Genomic DNA, 18,087 nt, shown 5'->3' with positions numbered 1-18,087 from the left:
GTATGTACAAACATGTATGTACTGCTGAAAACAGGCCTACTGAGCATATGAGAGAGATATTCACCTGACAGAACGCTCATCTTCTGGGCCACAACAGTAAGCTTCCCCTCTGAGCCTGTGCAAAACAAAACAGAAAATCAGCAAAATCCTGCTTTAAATAGTGAGCTGGTTCTGGTTATGTATACGAGATCTCTTAAATTCCTAAACCAACAGTTTTACATGATCTTTCCCATGACTTCCAGTCATTCATGAACTCAAAATGAATAATTTGACTGAGTTTATTGGTGTGCTTTTCTATGTATGTCTGGTTTCAAACCTAATAATTAATATATTGAAATGATTATCGTTGTACATGATCTTTGACATGCTCAGTTAGAGTTTAAATGTCACAGAAATTGTCATTTTAAAATGCCATGACTGCTGGAGCCCTGAAAGCATCCACTGACCTCCAAGGATGCCAAAGAGGTGTTTGACGAGGTCCTGGACGGCGCTGGGGTCGCTGCACTGATGGGCCAGATTCTGAAGGGCCGTAACCGCCTGCTCCATCAGCTCTGGGTTATTGGCCTTCAGCTGACCTAAAACACACCAAAAGCACATTAAACCTGCACACGACTCCTCAGACAAACATCAATCATACAGACAGGCACTCACTGGAGATGCCCTTCCCGATGTCCAGCGCGTACTGACTCAGATCAAGAGTGAGAGACGCCAGCATGCAGGAGATCGCTGGAGGAGAGAAGGACAGAGAGATGTGTCTAGAAAACATAATATGCCAGGATTCTAGATTGTTGAGAGATTACAAATTAGTGTACACAGTAATAGCAATAACATTAAAAGTAACAGCTTGTTCATGCTTGGTAGAGAACAAGATTCATTCACTCATTCATTAATAAATAAATACTTACATTCAAAAGCAACTATCACTGGATTGTCAGAAATATTTTTTGCCAACTACATAATTTTATTATATTTTCCCTTTTTAAAAAAAGTTAAACAGTAATCAAACAGTCTTATAGTTACCTAAAATTAAAACTATAAAAAACTCTGTTACTAAATATAAACATTAATTGAAATAAAACAATATATATATATGTCTATTTTAAGCTCATTTTCGTTTAATGAAAATTTAAATAACTAAAAAGAAAATAAAAATAAAAAACTACACACATGTATTTACAAGTGTAAAAATAACTCAAATTAAAATAATTTTAAAAACTATATAGACATTTAAAAAAACAGAACATGATAAAAACACAACAATTTTTTTTTTTTAGTTTTTTAAATGAAAACAATATATAAAAATAATTAAAGGAGTAGCAGTAGTATAGATTTGAAAGCCATGTCAGCATCTGAGTTGCTAAAATTCAATAAAAATAAAAAACCAAGCAAAGAGGAAGATTATACAAGATTTTTTAAATTTACATACGTTAAAAAAAAAATTCTAAAACCTTTTAGGTAAAATCGTACTAAACAAGATAGAGGATCTTGCAAAACATATTAGAGGACAGACAATTTTTGGCATTATTTAATTACTCTGCATCGCCTGAGTGAGCTGCAAGTTAGGCCGATTTATAGACAAGCGCATCAGGCTTATCTGGTTCATAAGTGCAACACGTCATTTGCATGTGAAAATAGAAACACAATAAAATAATTCAGATTAAACTTCTGGGTTTGCTAAAACGTGCACGTTGTCGTTCCTCATTAAATTTGCATGTGGGTCCGACAATATCCTCCATGATGTCATCACTCGTGAGCTGCAGGCTGTGTAATATGAGTGAACTCTTAAAACATATAGAGTCGAGTCTTCACCTTTAAACAGTAATGCATGAGTCAAATCTACCTCAAAATGTTAATAATAAAGCTATAATAGTATCTCAGTTACACTAAAATAACACTAACAGCAACATTCTTTCATAATAATTAGTTCTGAGCATCAACAGTTGCGCTCTAATGATGGTGTCATTATGCATCCTGATGAATGACAGTGTGGTAGTCTGCTTGACTCACTCTGCATGGAGTTCTCCGGGCTGCGCAGCAGAGCTTTCAGTAACGTGGGCAGCAGCTGCTCCTTAAACTCCGCGTGAGACATGTGGCGAAGCATCGAGCCGCTCTTCTCCTGGAAACACATATCCGGCTTTAGGTTGAATGATTTCAGCACTGCAAAGACTAAATATACAACAAAGGCACATCAGATTCTCACCAGGATGTGCTGATGCGGTCTGGTCTTACTCATGAGGACCGTCTTCACGTACAGGTCCAAGAGAGCCGCCTGAAACACAACAGCGATGCTACTGTTAAAACTACTATTAAAACTATTAAAAACTGTATTCATTCATCAAAATAAAGCTAAAATAAAATAAAACAGAAATAACTTAATCAAAAACAAACATTTCAAAATTAATTAGATAAATATGTTTAAAGTACTAAAATTACTAAAACTGAATAAAGCTAAATATATAAAAAGCAGAAATCAATTAAAGTTGACAAAAGAACATAATCAAATGACTAAATATTAAACTAAAATGAAAATGGAAAATATACAAAAAAATCAAATCCAAAATATTAATACCATATTTTCCAGAAAATAAGTCACACTTGGGTATAATTTGCAGCAGGAAACCATAGCATTGTTGAGAGAAAAAAACTGATAAGTTGCATCGGTGTGTAAGCCACATTATTATTAAAAAAAAGTTAACTGGAACCGGTGTTGGGCTCAAGTACAGTACCTCTCTCTTTTTCGGCACTAATCCAAATGTCTCCATATTCGCAATGTAGCATAACATTTGATTGATAAACTATTATTTATTATGTTAACAAATATATATATATATATAAATTATATGTGACCCTGGACAAAATAACATTTATACGTACATCATCTGAAAAAGAAAGCTGAATAAATAAGCTTTCCATTGATGTATGTTTTTTTTAGGATAGGATATATATTTGGCCAAGATGCAACTATTTAAAAATCTGGAATCTGAGGGTGCAAAAAAAATAAAAATTTTGAAAATCTCCTTTAAATGTGTCCAGATGAAGCTCTTAGCAATGCATATTACTAATCAAAAATGAAGTTTTGATATATTTATGGTAGAAAATTTACAAAATATCTTCACGGAACATGATCTTTACTTAATATCCTAATGATTTTTGGCATAAAAGAAAACTTGATAATTTGGCCCATACAATATATTTTTGTCTATTGCTACAAATATACCCCAGAGACTTAAGACTGCTTTTGTGCTCCAGGGTCACATATTACATTATGAATAAGTCAGAGCATGTTTCAGATGATTAAAAACACGATGTATATGGTATATATAAATATGGTAAATAATATTTTATGGTTAATAAAATACTGAAATAACACCGAGTGAGAAGCAGCAGTGCAGTCGACACATCTGACAGGTTTAGCACAGGAATGACACGGGCTTGAGTGTTCCACCTTGTGTTTGTTGATGGTGGCGATGTCTTTGTGCGCAGTGCAGAAATCCACACACAATCCCAGCAGCGGCACAGACACACAGCTCTGATCCAAACACAGCAGAGTGCTCATGTACTGATCCACCAGACCCGGGTTCTGCAGAAACACACACCGTCGATCAACATACAACTAAAGGGTGTCAGAAAGACTAGTGTTAAATTTAATCTGAGCAACAGGAAAAATGTATGAGACATGAGCTTCTACATTTGCTGAGAAATATTTAGGTCAATACGATCTTTAAAAAAAATAAATGAATACTTAAATTCAGTAAGGGTGCATTAAATCAAACAAAAGTGACAGTAAAGACATTTATAAAGTTATAAAAGATTGCATGTTCAAATAAATGCTGTTCTTTTGAATTTTATATTCACCAAAGAATCCTTAAAACAAATTTACCACAGTTTCCAAAAAGATATTCAGCAGCACAACTGTTTTCAACATTGATAATAATCAGAAATGTTTTTTGAGCAGTAAATCATCATATTAAAATGATTTCTGATCATGTGACACTGAAGACTGGAGGAATGATGCTGAAAATACAGCTGTGCATCACAGGAATAAATTAAATTTAAAATGAATTAAATTAGTAAACAGTATTTCACAATATTACTGCTTTTTACTGTATTTTTGATCAAATAAAAGCAGCCTTGCTGAGCAGAAGCGAGAAATCTTAACTCGGTCTGTCTAACTGTAGTGTACGAGACTTCAGACTGAATTCATCTAGCTTCACCTCCTTCCACAGCTTATTAAAGCGTTTGCTGATTGACTTGAGGGCGTTCCCTGAGGCTCCACCCACTGCCTCCGCCAGCAGCAAACTCTGAACCTCAACCTGATTGGAGGAGACACAAAGAGAGTATGTGATTGGACAGACTGCATGTAAAGATTTTAAAACATTAATTATATTTTTGTTCAAGGTTTTGAACAATAGCTAATCTGAACTATGACTAATAAAGGTAGTAATGCAACTGTCTAAGTGACAAAACAACTGACCAGTTTCTTCCAGTTGGCACCTTCTCTCTTGTCTGCGGAGGGGAAGACGGTCCGAACAATTAAGCAGGTCCAGGGCAGGGCGCAGCAGGCTCCTGAAGCCGTGGTCTTCCTGCAAACATGTTTGAACATTATACTTGACTGTAGCTCATTGTAGAGTCTGAAAACCATACGATTCCTGGAGCTCTATAAAATGCATGTTATTTTCTCCCAAAATCTGTGTACTACACCTTTGAATTTTTTGGAATTCCTTTTTAACATTTAAATTAAATTTAGTAATCAAATGTTATGTCTAATCCACTGAAATCATTAAATTTATACAATTTTATATCAATTTATTAAAAGTTTCAATAAAAAAAAGATACATTTTTAGGGCCCTGTTAAATCCCATTTTGTCTGTTTTAATTTTTCTAAATTAAATTCTTGTAATAGAAAAGCATGTATTATTAATTGAAATCATTTAACAAAATCACATTTTTAGGGCCCCATGAAATCCCATTTATTTTTTTCTCAAAATAATTTTTTTCTGGATTCAGTTTAAAGTAAATTCAAGTAATTAAAAAGCATGTCTAATCAATTGAAATCTTAAGGCATATACACTTTGATAACAATTAAAATTTTAACAAAAACTACATTTTTAGGGCCCTACATACCCATTTAATACCCCCTGCCCCAAATTCCATGTTTTCTGTATTTATGATTTATGTTGAAAAAAAGAAAGAAAACTTTAAATTAAAAATTTTTTTATATTCCTTTAAGTTTTAGTCACTAACTAGAATTTTATAATTTTAATTATCATTATTATTATTTTAACATGTACATTCTACCGTACAATATTAATATATTTCTGTCACAAAGACCTTTGACCATCTGTCTGAATATATATATATATATATAATGTAGCGATAGTCTTTCTCAAATTAAAGCCTGAAATGCGGTCTTTTTGCGGTTTAATATTCACAAACACTAGTTTATGTCATGATCTGATTCACTGTACACCCCCACGCACTTTTGATTTATTTATCTAAATTTTACATCATTTCCTGACATTCCATGTTATACTATTTAAAAAAAAAAAAACAATTTTTATGATTGGATTCCACAATACTGTCCATGTTTTCCGCATTATGGAAATCACAGGGCTCTGTATAAGTGTGGTCACTCACCCGGGCATCACGCCCCTGCTGACCACCCCGCAGCTCAGCAGACCGGGAGGAAGGTTGGTCGCAATGGCATCAGGCTGTGACTGGACGAGCACCTCGATGACCGAGAGCAGAGCTCGCCGGGACGCAGCATCTCTGAGAGGAGAAATCAGAGCCACCTTCAGCAGAAGAACATGCTTTAATGCACAGAGGAGAGGAACGGCTCACACTCACCTGTATCTGTGCAGAGTGAGATAGAAGAGTTTACACAGTCCTTTAATGACCGGCTCGGGAAGATCTGAGGAGAGGATTTAACCACAAACCATTAGAGAGGGGTGAAATGTAAGTTATTTACACTTTCACATCATTCCAAACTCGTATCTGAGGATGCACACGTGTGAATGCAGAGTTAACAGACACTACTGCTCAAAAGTAGTTTTATGTTTTTAAAGAAATTAATGTTTCTGTTTAACAAAATGGCACTAAATTGATCAAAAGTGACAGTAAAGGCATTCATAAATAACGTTACAAAAGATTTCAATTTAAAATAAACATGGTTTATGCATCACAGTTTCCAAAAAGATATTAAGCAGCACAACTTTTTTCAACACTGATAATAATCAGAAATGTTTCTTGAGCAGCAAATCAGCATAATAGAGTGATTTCTGAAGATCATGTGACACTGAAGACTGGAGGAACGATGCTGAAAACACGGCTTTGCGTCATATAATTTTAACATGTATTCAAATAGAAAACAGTTATTTGAAACCGTAATAATATTTCTGTTGTTACTGTATTTCTGATCAAATCATTGTAGCCTCTGTGAGCACAGCTGACTTTAAAAACATTTTTAAAAAAAAAGGTATTTCATGACTTGGAATGACATTGAATATAGTTGATGCTTTAACAGAGTTTAGTCACCGCAACGCTCTTTAAAATGTCCGCAGAACACCAAATATGTAATATTAGTTATTTCTTCATTCTGATAAACTCACCCTTTCCTTTCACGCACTCCTTCAATTCTTCAAGAACTTCTTTGCGCTCTTTAACGCTGGACGATGTGACTTTCACAGCGAATCTCTTCAGTGTGTCTGAAACCTGCCCCTGCGAACAAACACATATCAGACGCTGCTCACTGCGGTAAACCCTTGAGCGCTGCTCATCAGACACATGCAACGAAAGCAAAGTATGGATATCAGTTTACCATGGTAAACACAGTTACCACCACAATATTCATCACTGCATTTATTGTTGCTATAATAATAAAGCATGTGTTAGTCACCACTGTCATAAAACTGACTGATTGAATGCATCATATACTGATATTAGTAGCTCAGGCATGAATTATGATCACCATGGTACATTTTTCACTGTTACACAAAGTATCAAGTGATTGTTTGAGCAGCATTTTGACGATTACCGTGATATTACAGCGTTATATTTCCAAAAACAACAACAACAACATGGTTTTACCATCATACATGTGCAGAAACATGGTACTTCTGGCACTTTCTTGTTATTGTCTGAAGTGGATGTGTGTTTGAGATCAAAAGATGCACAAATAAGTCTCGGTCTCTGTCGAATTATCGTAAAATCATAAAAAATGCGTGTTATGCAACTGTTGTATCATTAATGGTCAGCTTATTATTATTAGTGTACACTATTAACGCCTTCACGCACTAGCGCGCGCACACAGCGTTTTCTAGTGTATCTGAACATCACGCGCTCGCAGATCATGCATCATCTTCTTTGAAAGCTCACAGGAAAGTAGTGAGTTACTGAAGAAAAGTTAGCGTATTAATGTTCATGCAGCCGCGGATCCAATCACACCAACCTGCGTGTCCGCCGCCATCTTTCCGGCCTCGATCTGGAAAGGATTTAAGTCGTCACTTCCGGAGTCATTACCGTCCTCGGCCACGTGCTTCTGCGGGCTTGAGTTTGTATTTTCTCCGCAGCGCTTCTGGAGGGCGCGTCAGACATTCAACGGGTTTGAAACTTTTAGCATAAAAGTATTTTTTTCCCTTGTTTCGACAAATTATAAGTGAATTAAATAAAATATTTATATTGTCTATTCATTTTATAACGTTTTTAGCATAAAATAAAATACAATAGGAATTTTAATACAATCCCCCAAATAAATAAATAAATAAATAAATAAATAAATACATAAATCTGCCACAAATTAAACTGTTACATCTACACACAAAAGTATACCAATATTTTAGAAAATTAAAACTAATTCTGTACAAAACATAATGCATATATTTAGCAGTTAATGTCAACACTGTGATTTTATTTGTCAATTGGTCTGAATATCTTATGAAGTATTAAAGTATTTTCCCCCTCCTTTTCAACAAATTATCAGTGAATAAAATAACCAAACATTCTAAGCTGTCTATTCCCTTTCAAAAGTTTTATTTATAAATCAAACAAAAAAAACTACAACAAAATCTAGCATAAACAGAGCCGTCAATTATAGAAATCCAATGTGATTTCCCATAAATTAAACCGTTAGGCTACAGTTACACACAACATGTAAAAACTAAAACTAATTTGCTACAAAATAAAATAAAAGATTATATATTTAGCAGGTTATGTCAACACTGTATATATTATATATGAAGATTACTGTTTTGTGTACAAACGTCTATAGGCAAAAAAGTGTTTAAATATTAATTTAATAATAAACAACATCAGGAGGAAAAATATTCAGTGCATTAAAACACCAATTTTATTTGTATATAATTGCACGAGTTGAAACAATACTCACAGAACAAAATGTGACAGTGTTACAAGAGAGAGAAAAAAATATGCATAGCTGACTTCACATTGGATAAATGATGATATTTGTCAAGGGACACTAAAATAATGACTGATGAACAGAAATAGAAAAGCGTCAGATCAATTTATATGATAGAAAACCTCAAAATAAACAAAGGCACAATATTCGACCAGTGTAAATGAGTGATTAAAACACATAAGGATATCATATGATCCCTAGATTTCCACCGCACCTTCTTTTGGCACATAGTGATTAGAAGCAAAACAAACAGCGACAGATTATTACCATTGAGTTATCAAAGAAGGCATATTCATAGTGAATTGAATAAAACAAACGAGAACAAGTAACTTCTACTTTCTAAGTAGTGTTTTCTCAAAAGATCTCTGGCACATCGGGTCATATAAAAGCTTTCATACAATAAACACTTGCTGGTATATTTATCCGATGCATCCAACAAATCTTATTAGTAATCTTTGTTGACAGGCATCCAGAAAGCCACACCAGGGACCATATATATTTAATATTCTTGATCTGAAAGTCACTTCTGTTCCAGTGACAGCACGTTCCTAAAAATACAAGAAAGTCTTCATCGATTCACTCCTTCGTAACATCACGAGTTTTCAAAACTCGGCTTTTAAAATTATTGAAAGACACTTAAGACTTTCATGCAAAATGGAAAAAAGCTAAAAGAATTAGTATAGTATATATCATCACAATATCATAATACAGCAGTTACAATATTGTCTAGAATTGTCTCTGAGAGTGAGCAAGACAATATCAGATACTCATTTCCAATCAAATCATATACTGAATTCAAGGGTTGAGAATTGCACAATACTGTCACAGCTATTTCGATTGATCTGAACAACATCAACAGGACAACAGAAGATTGACTTCTCACTTCTCAACACATTAACTGTGGATTATTGTGATGTTTTTATCAGCTGTTTGGACTCTCATTCTGACGGCACCCATTCACTGCAGAGCATCCATTGTTGAGACACTGATGCAATGCTACATTTCTCCAAATCTGATGAAGAAACAAACTCATCCTAATCTTGGATGGCCTGAGAGTGGGCACATTAACAGTAAATGTCCACATTTGGGTGCACTATTCCTTTAAGTGGATCATTAGAATCGTCAGTGGTTATGTAGTGACTGTTTTGTGACTAAAACCAAAATAGCCAGTCATACTAACTACAAAACATTTCCCAAAATGCCACGTGTGACTGGTTCCTTCAGAGAAATATTCTGGGTTAAATAATAATAAAGACACCAGAAAATATGGTTTTGATTTATCATTGTAAAAATGTGTGTTATACATTATTACGTTATTGATTTATCAAACTAAACAAGTAGAAATGATTTTCTGTATCTTAAATTGTATTCAATCCCATATATTCCTTACTTTGAGATGAGATGCATAAACTCCTGTGAAATTCCACGCAGACGCCGGCAGAAGTGAGCGATTAACAGTAAGATTAGAAGTTACTACACAGACTTCATGAGGAATAATCTGAACTTCAGTCTCTCAGTTACAACTTCAGCATGGATTAGAAACTTTGTGTTACATCTTGTATGCAAAACTACACATTTGATATACTTAGTGTCTTTTAAATTCAGTTTAATTTGTAATACAAAAACAAGGCACTAAAAGTAGCAATTCATTGAGGTGAAATTTTATGCTAAAAATGATGCAAATCCAAATTCCTAGCAAGGGGAAGCTCAAAAGAACACATACAGGCCATATTTCATACCAAAATAAAAAGAAAGAATAAATTATATTTTGCATAAAAGAAAATGTAGCTTATTTTAGGAATAATAATATGAAGGATTTATACTTCATAGTATTATTTGTTTTACTGAGTTTAAGACCATTTAAAACAACATCAATATTATTAATATTATTAATAAAAACAACAGCAATAATAATAATAATTATTATTATTATTAATAATAATAAAATGTTATTGGACAGGATATTTTTTCACTATATTACTATAATAAGAATATTCTTTGGTTACAGAATAATGGAAAATAAGGTAGAAATTATTTATTTTTTCTGAAAATAATGGCACAATGCAAAAGATATTTAACATTTTTAAACTGGCTTAAATGTTTTTAATGCAAAATATGATTTCTTGTCTTTCCTTTTGGTTTCAGACTAATATATGACCTGGACATTCTTCATGAGATTCACCACTAATTATTGGCTCCAGTTGGTTATTCGTTTGATTTCCAGTCATTGAATTATCTGATGTTTCGTTTCCTTCTGTTGATTGTGTCTCAAACGTTTCCCATCATCCCTCCTGAACTATTCTCATCATCAAACGGTTTCTCTCCAGCTCATCCAGTGAGCAGAAAACATTCACACACTTTCTCAAAAAAAAAAAAAAAAAAAAAAACCTCTACAGTCTCAGCTGAACTTTCCTCTAATACCCTCTAAAACAACTTGGCTTCTGAGAGCACGTTTTAACCTGACTAGCAACTTCATGTGGGGATGTCGAGAGTCAAGACACATTAACCTGAATAACACACACACACACACACACACACACACACACACACACACACACACACACACACACACACACACACACACACACACACACACACACACACACACACACACACACGTACGCACACGTACGCACACAGTCAGTCAGGCATCTTTCTAGCTGAAGAGCTTGATGAAGCAGCCCTGGCAGTAAGGCTTGTCGTTTTGCTCTTTGAAGGTGCCTTTATTGAGCTGCTTGAGGCAGAAGGCACAGACAAAGTGCTCAGGATGAAACTTCTTGCCCATGGCTGTGATGCAGCGGCCCGTGATGGGTTTCTGACAGCCGGAACACAGCGAGCCGCGGCGGGCGTGATAATGAACCTCGCAGTACGGCTGACCGTCGTGCTCGAAGAAACTGCCGTTGATGAAGGGTGTGAAACACTCCTGACACACACAAACACACACACAAAAAAACACGTGACTACTCATAAATGCCTTAAATTAATTTTTATGCCAAGAAGTCTCTGCTGCTCACTAAGGCTGCATTTAAAAAAAAAAAAAAAACAGTAATATTGTAAAATATTTTTACAGTTTAAAATTGATGCAAAGCTGACTTTTCAGCATCATTACGCCAGTCTTCAGTGTCACATGATCCTTTAGAAAACACATTATTTGTTTTTACTGTATTTTTTAATCAAACGAAGGCAGTAGAAAAGACTCCTTTTAGAAACTGAAATTACTCTAAACTTTTTACCAAGTATATATTCAAAACTAAAGCAACTAGACCACTCAAAAAAACAAGAGAATTCTTTTATTATCAAATACTCACCCTGCACACAAAACACTCAGGATGCCAGAGAGCGCTCAGGGCAGAGATGTAATTCTCCAGGATGGCACGAGCACAACCGCCACATTTAGGAGCAAACAGGTCGAAGTAGTCTTTACGACAATACGCCTTTCCATCCTTCTCATGAAATCCTGAAAAACAGAACAAAGATGTATTTACTAACACAAACAAAAAAAAGAGATAAGCGGTCAACAGTTTCATCTAAAAGTCTCAGATTTCTATTTTGCATTATATTTCATTACAAATTATACAACCGGCATAGTTTGAGTGCAGAGTTCTTTTTCATTTCAGGAGTTGTTTTGTCGCCCTTTTAAGTTTAAAGGGCATCTATTATGCTTTTTTGATTTTTAATGTTGCTGTTTGCTCATATAAATAATCTGCAGAATGTAAATACATGTAAAATGTATTCTAGCAGACCCCAAAAATAAAATAACAAACTATGGGTACTTTGATGACAGCAGCCACTGGAGCCTTCTGTAAGTGTTTACTCACCTTCAGGGCCAAAGAACGCCCCACACTGGGCACAGAAAAAGTGCTCAGGATGCCACGTCCTGTCTAGCGCCGTCACCACTTTCTGTGAGGTGAGAACAATTTTATCAGTTTTATCATCTGTAGCAGATTGTCAGTTACCACAGGAATGGATTTCCACTTGTGCCTCAAAAATCTAAATGAAAAACATTAATCACTTACAAGGTAAGTGGCACTAAATCAGAGGATACAGGCTGACATAATAAACACTGGCTTTGTTCACACTGAAATATGGATTGCATCAACTCAAGAAACATTATATTTTATGTGTTTATTCTGCTGTTCAGACTGAAAAAATTAAATGAATCAATAGACAAATTTGTTCTCACATCCAGTATGGGTCCATTACAGTAATAGCAGCGTGGAGAGAATAAATGATGGTAATCTCTCTCACAGTATGGCTGTCCTTCCCTCTCAAAGAAGTTTCTGGAACCAATCTCCTCCTGGCAGTGTGTGCACACAAAATGCTCTGGATGCCACGTGCGCCCCATGGCAGTTACCACCTGTACAGAAACACACACATCCTTTGTTTAGATGTGTCTAACACAGCATATAGTCTTATCTGAAAGTTAAAATCCTATATGTTTGTGGTGTAGCTCTCTGGCTCCCTCACCTGGCCAACAATAGGTTTGCAGCAGGCGCCACACACTCCCTTAGCAACCGTCTGCACTCCCAGCTTGTGGAGGTCAGACTGAAGACTGCCCAGCATGTTGTCCAGTTTATTAACCTGTGGTTGTGGACCCTTCCCCTGGGCCATAATCTAAAGAGAGATAGAACAAAAGATCAAGAATAAAAAAAAAAAATCTTCAATGCAAAAAAAATATAAAATAAATAAATGCAAGCACAAAACAGATGCACCTAAAAAAATCAACAAGATGACAGTTTCTGAAGGAACAGAATTGGTTATATAATTACTACTACTACTACTACTACTACTAATATGTTCATTTCTTCCAAGTTACAGTTCTTGATCACATAAATATAAAATCTGGTGTTTTTTTTTGTTTGTTTGTTTGTTTGTTTTTTGTCAATGTCATGAATGTAATGAATTACTCCGGGATATTGGTTTATTTGAACTCAGAGGGAGTGTCAGCCATGTTAAAAAAGTTAACAAGCTTAAGTCATTTGTGGATTAATGCTTATTGTTGACGCGAACCGTTTCAAAACTGTACAAACCATTCAGTTCGATTTGGTGAACTGGTTCAAGAAGATCCGGTTTACATCGAGTGATTCGTTCGGCGAATTATTATAGTCATATCACTAAACTGCAGTGTTTAGTGAACGCTTGCGATCATAACAGACAACTGCGGGAGAGAAGTCAATGCTGAATAAAGTCGTAGTTTTCTGATATTTTTGGAACCAAAATGTATTTTCGATGCTTCAAAAAATTCTAACGGACCCTCTGATGTCACCTCCCCAAATTAACTACTTTGAAGATGTTTTTTATTACCTTTCTGGAAACGTGGACAGTATACCGTACATACATTCTCAATGTTTATGGAGGAACAGAAAGCTCTCGGAAGTAAATCTAAAATATATTATACTGTGTTCCGAAGATGAACGGAGGTCTCACGGGTTTGGAACGACATGAGGGTGAGTCATTAATGACATAATTTTCATTTTTGGGTGAACTATCCCTTTAAAATATCATCTTGTTGTGATGTTGGGTGCCAGAATCGACGTAATACAGCCTCAAATTAGAAATTTGATTGCATATCTGCTGCCACTGCCAGACAAAAAACCGATGACAGATGCCATATGTTTCTTGCATCTCACGACTATGTCGTGTATGAAAAATGTCTGTGTGCATGTGTACAAAACAACAAACTGACGATTTATATATAATCATTTGCAATTGTATATATATATATTGTTGTGATTAATTGTGGCTGGGACAATAATGTAGCTGTAAAAATAGTTGCCTGCTGAAATTGAAATGTATATACCTCTTCATCATGACTAGATAGACACGATGAGTTTGTCTTTACTATACAAGTTAGATGTGATCCACCTCATAGTAACAATCCTGTCAGATTGTCCATCCTTTGAGTGAGAGTATAAAGTTATAGGTTGGCCGATCTGGATACGTGGTAAAAGTTAACATTTTCGACATGTTTCAGTGTTGTTGTTGCTCAGCAATGGCAGGGATGCAATGTTGTCTAGGGGGTTGGCAAAAGTAGAGTAGGATGGTGGACGGTGCTCGGGGTGGTGACTGAAGGTGGCGACTGTGTAGTTCTGACGTCAACTTTTTACGGAAGTCATAACAGTTCGTGAAAAATCACAGCTACTTTATGCAGGCTGTGTACATTTTAGTGTGGACTGACTGTTTTCAAAACTTATATGGTGGTTAAATAGCCCCTAGACCTCAGTTATCGTGAAAAAGGCCAGGAAATTTCAGTTTTGACAATATGGGTCTTTAATCTTAGCTTTTTGTCAGCTGTTTTCAGAATGAAACACAGCATTTTATGTAATTTTTTTTCTCTTTCTGACGAGACCATGTGGTCAATATGTTAACAAGACATGTGATTCACTGGTTTGAAGGTTGAGGTTTGAAATGGGACATTTAAACTCGGATGTTCCCTCTTCTGACCTTGTCTGGAACGCAGCTTAAGTCCTCCTGAAATCGTAATTAATACTTTCTTATACCACTTATGATTTTTAATGGCCTTAAATAGGATACAACTAAATGTAAGACTTTTTAAGGACCAGTGGAATCCCTGACAAGAAGATGGTTTCAAACAGAGTTCTTGTCTTAAACTCTGGGGCGCATCCAATATAATGTAATATTTATGACCAGGGTAGGAGGCTGAGCACAAACAAACACACACACCAAACATCTCCAAGCTCAAGCATACAACATGAAATTTACAAATCCATAGAAGTTTTGTGATTGTTCTAGAAGAGGACAGTAAGACAGAAGCTTAGCCAATGACAGCATGTCTGCACCTGCAGCGGAGGGAAGAGTGGGTCATACTCCGTCTGGCAGCCAACTGACATCAGCACTTTGGGCGGGGCCACGGGGGCAGGTGGTGGGGTGGGTATGGGTGTGGGTTGGGGTGGAGGGTTGGGTTTTGGGGAGGGAGCAGGAACTTCCACAGGTTCAGGGGTCGGGGGCTTGGGTGGAACTGGAGGTGGAGTTAGCTGGGGAGGAGGTGTGGGCTCTCTAGGAGGTGGGGTGGGGGCAGGTGGTGGGGGTGGAGGCAAAGGGGCAGGAGCTAATTTGACCGGAGGGGGGCGCTTTGGTTCTTCAGCAGGGGGAGGGGGGCGAGGGATTGGGGGAAATTGGGGAGGTACGATCACCTTCCTCTGAGGAAGAGGAGACTCAGGAGGTATGATTATCTAGAGGAAGACACCGATAAGAAAGAAGAAGAGAGAGAAAGAGATGAAAAGCAGGAATGAAGAAGAAAAAAGCAGGTGATTACAGAGAAACTTCAATGCAATTAAGCAAAAGAATTTTACAGGAATTGAATGGACTAGAAACAGAATGTGCTGAATCCGTAGATCCTTCCCATCTACCTTATCCACCTCCCTGTTGTGGTCTTCCCGTGAGCGTTTGGGGTTGGACATGACAATGACGCCTTCTGTGAGCCAGTCATCCGGCTGTTTGTTTTTTGGACGATCCTTACGGGCAATTCCCAGCTTTCCTTGCAGTTCCTCAATGAGCCGGTCCTGGGAGTTACTCTTGTGGAAAATGAGGGGGCCCATCTTCCTACGTATCAGGCCATCTCGGTACATGGGATGGACGTTTTGGATCTCCTTGGTACGTTTAATCACAGATTTGATCTGGGACAGCAGTACAAACTCCTTGAGATGCCACATACCTCAAGAATTGTTGATTATTGTCCAAAGAAACCAATAAAGGCAAGCAGGGATCTAGGGAAGCACTCAGATGTAATCCAGGTGCAAAATCATTCAGCATGAAAAAGTTGGGCATTTGCATACATGGTGGTGGTTAGCACTGGTTATCAAGTTATATTAAGTTTGTTATCAAGTGCACAGAGGTACCATTGGTACCACTGGTTATCAACCACACACAGCAACATTCAAGTTCTTACAATTACAATTTACCATAAATGGAGTGAAAACTAAATTATTAGAATAAGGATAACTCAGTATTTCAGGGCGTAAAGAAACAATTATGACTTTTATCCATCTGACTAACAGGATTCAATTAAACCAGGCTTGTTCAATCTTGTATCTGGATGGCCACTTTCCTGCACATTGTAGCTCCAATACACTTGCCTGGAAGTTTGTAGTAATGCTGAAGACCTTGATTAGCTGGTTCAAGCTAAACTCTGCAGGAAGGTGGCCCCCCAGGAGCAGGATTTGACACACCTGATTTACATGCTGGCAATCAAACCACTGCAAGACTTGTCTGTAAAAACTCCAAACCAAATTCCACAGCATTACAATCAACAAGCATTGCAGTCCTATTCGTACGTGTCCAGAGGCTGAGATCCTGTCCATTGTGCCAGCCATATGCAGCATGGGAAGATCCATCTGGGCATCTGGGGTTCCAGGACAAGACGATGGAGTAAGAGATTCATCCATCCAGCTTGCCTCGGTCATGGGGGTCATGGAGCCATCAGGTCCTTCGTAGGCCATCTTCAGTTCCATGTCAGCCCAGTCAAGATCACTCCTGCAGTCCGACTGATCCTCCAAGAGCCCATCCCCCATTTCACTCTCTGTAAAAGTGTCAGGATGAATGTTGTTACGATCCGCTGCTACTATTGTATCCTCGTAGACTTCTGGTTGTACTTCCGAAGTGAGCCGTGAGGCCACTGATGTGGTGATTGAAGCCTCATTCTCAGGCCTGCTGAAGCTCATGGCAAGGAGTTTATCCAAGGCATCATCAAGAGATGGCTCATAGGTTGGTGGTTGAAGTCCAGTGGGAGGCTGTCCTGATAATGGTTTTGGGCTTGGAGACTTGGGAACCACCACAGACGAGGATAGGATTAGAGGTGGCGATATAGCTTTGGGAAGAGACAGAGATGGTGATTCAGAGACTGTAGGAATTGGAGATCTGGAAAGAGATGGCATTGGACTTATAGGTTTTGTGTCAGAGTTGGAGAGATACAGATCAAGTGATTCTGGTGTCATCAATGGGCTAACTCTTTCATTGGTTCTGCTGACCACTGGGGCACTTGTTGGACTAGGAGACTTGGTGATAGGCGAATAGGCCTTCAGCCCAGAGCTTGTCAATTTGGAAGAAGGACTTCCCTCCCAGAGACTACAAAGGTCTCCACTTCCAGGTGTGGGAGTGGTGGTTATAGTCTGAGACAGAACCACTAGAGATTCCACTTGGGAGGACAGCAGGGAAGCAGAGACATCAATGGAAGAATCCAAGTCCAGGTCAGGAACTGGAGAAAAACGAGGACTGGATGCTACAGGTGGAGACGGTCGAGAGGAAGGCTTTCGGACAACACTGGATGGTGGAGGCACAGCCCCCGGTTCACCTGATTCAAACTCCACAATGTGCAGTTCAAAGTTTAAAGGAGAGGAGAGACCTGGGGAATATCGTCTTGGGTCCACTGGGAGGGTAGGGGACAGGGAATTGGACATGGCAGTCGTAGGAGGACAGTGGATTTCAGCAATGGTAGTAGTTTGCTCAAACACTGGCTCAGAGTTCAGGGAGCCCAAAGAACTTGGCTGGAGGACATAAAGGAGGGACAGGGGAAGAAAAAGAAGAAACAGAAAAGAGTGACAGATTAAGGAAGGCAGAGAATGAGAAATAATTAAGAAAAAGCTTTCATGAGATGTACAAAACAGCTGAGGAAAAAACAAAACAGATTCTGGATGCAGTGTTGAAGTAATGAGATG

At 37.3% G+C, this 18,087-nt stretch overlaps 2 protein-coding genes across 7 annotated transcripts in view; both read right to left on the bottom strand.

The window, feature by feature from the left end:
- Positions 1-7,571, bottom strand: part of LOC109072208 (eIF-2-alpha kinase activator GCN1-like) — a 52,387-nt gene extending 44,816 nt beyond the window's left edge. Inside the window, exons 1-12 of the mRNA XM_042730395.1 lie at positions 7,448-7,571; positions 6,609-6,717; positions 5,848-5,911; positions 5,638-5,769; positions 4,475-4,583; positions 4,215-4,313; positions 3,446-3,580; positions 2,201-2,269; positions 2,008-2,116; positions 652-726; positions 447-575; positions 65-115 (exon numbers count right to left, since the gene is read on the bottom strand). Of these exons, the coding sequence (XP_042586329.1) occupies positions 65-115; positions 447-575; positions 652-726; positions 2,008-2,116; positions 2,201-2,269; positions 3,446-3,580; positions 4,215-4,313; positions 4,475-4,583; positions 5,638-5,769; positions 5,848-5,911; positions 6,609-6,717; positions 7,448-7,465 (1,099 nt within the window). The 5' untranslated portion in view covers positions 7,466-7,571. The remainder of the gene's footprint in view (positions 1-64; positions 116-446; positions 576-651; positions 727-2,007; positions 2,117-2,200; positions 2,270-3,445; positions 3,581-4,214; positions 4,314-4,474; positions 4,584-5,637; positions 5,770-5,847; positions 5,912-6,608; positions 6,718-7,447) is intronic.
- Positions 7,572-8,321: 750 nt separating this feature from the next.
- LOC109113713 (paxillin-like) overlaps positions 8,322-18,087 on the bottom strand; it is a 36,951-nt gene continuing 27,185 nt past the window's right edge. For 3 of the 6 annotated variants that reach the window (XM_042729254.1, XM_042729256.1, XM_042729257.1), the window contains exons 7-14: positions 16,708-17,916; positions 15,784-16,050; positions 15,214-15,606; positions 12,881-13,027; positions 12,597-12,770; positions 12,232-12,313; positions 11,722-11,870; positions 8,322-11,336 (exon numbers count right to left, since the gene is read on the bottom strand). In XM_042729254.1, coding sequence (XP_042585188.1) covers positions 11,070-11,336; positions 11,722-11,870; positions 12,232-12,313; positions 12,597-12,770; positions 12,881-13,027; positions 15,214-15,606; positions 15,784-16,050; positions 16,708-17,916 — 2,688 coding nt within the window. In that variant the 3' untranslated portion in view covers positions 8,322-11,069. The remainder of the gene's footprint in view (positions 11,337-11,721; positions 11,871-12,231; positions 12,314-12,596; positions 12,771-12,880; positions 13,028-15,213; positions 15,607-15,783; positions 16,051-16,707; positions 17,917-18,087) is intronic. The other 3 variants (XM_042729258.1, XM_042729259.1, XM_042729260.1) reach the window with 1 other exon arrangement.

The sequence above is a fragment of the Cyprinus carpio genome, chromosome B8, assembly GCF_018340385.1.
Source record: "Cyprinus carpio isolate SPL01 chromosome B8, ASM1834038v1, whole genome shotgun sequence".
NCBI classification, from domain to species: Eukaryota; Metazoa; Chordata; class Actinopteri; order Cypriniformes; family Cyprinidae; genus Cyprinus; species Cyprinus carpio.
The sequence above is the reverse complement of the archived record's forward strand: the minus strand, read 5'-3'. Positions and strand labels throughout refer to the sequence as shown.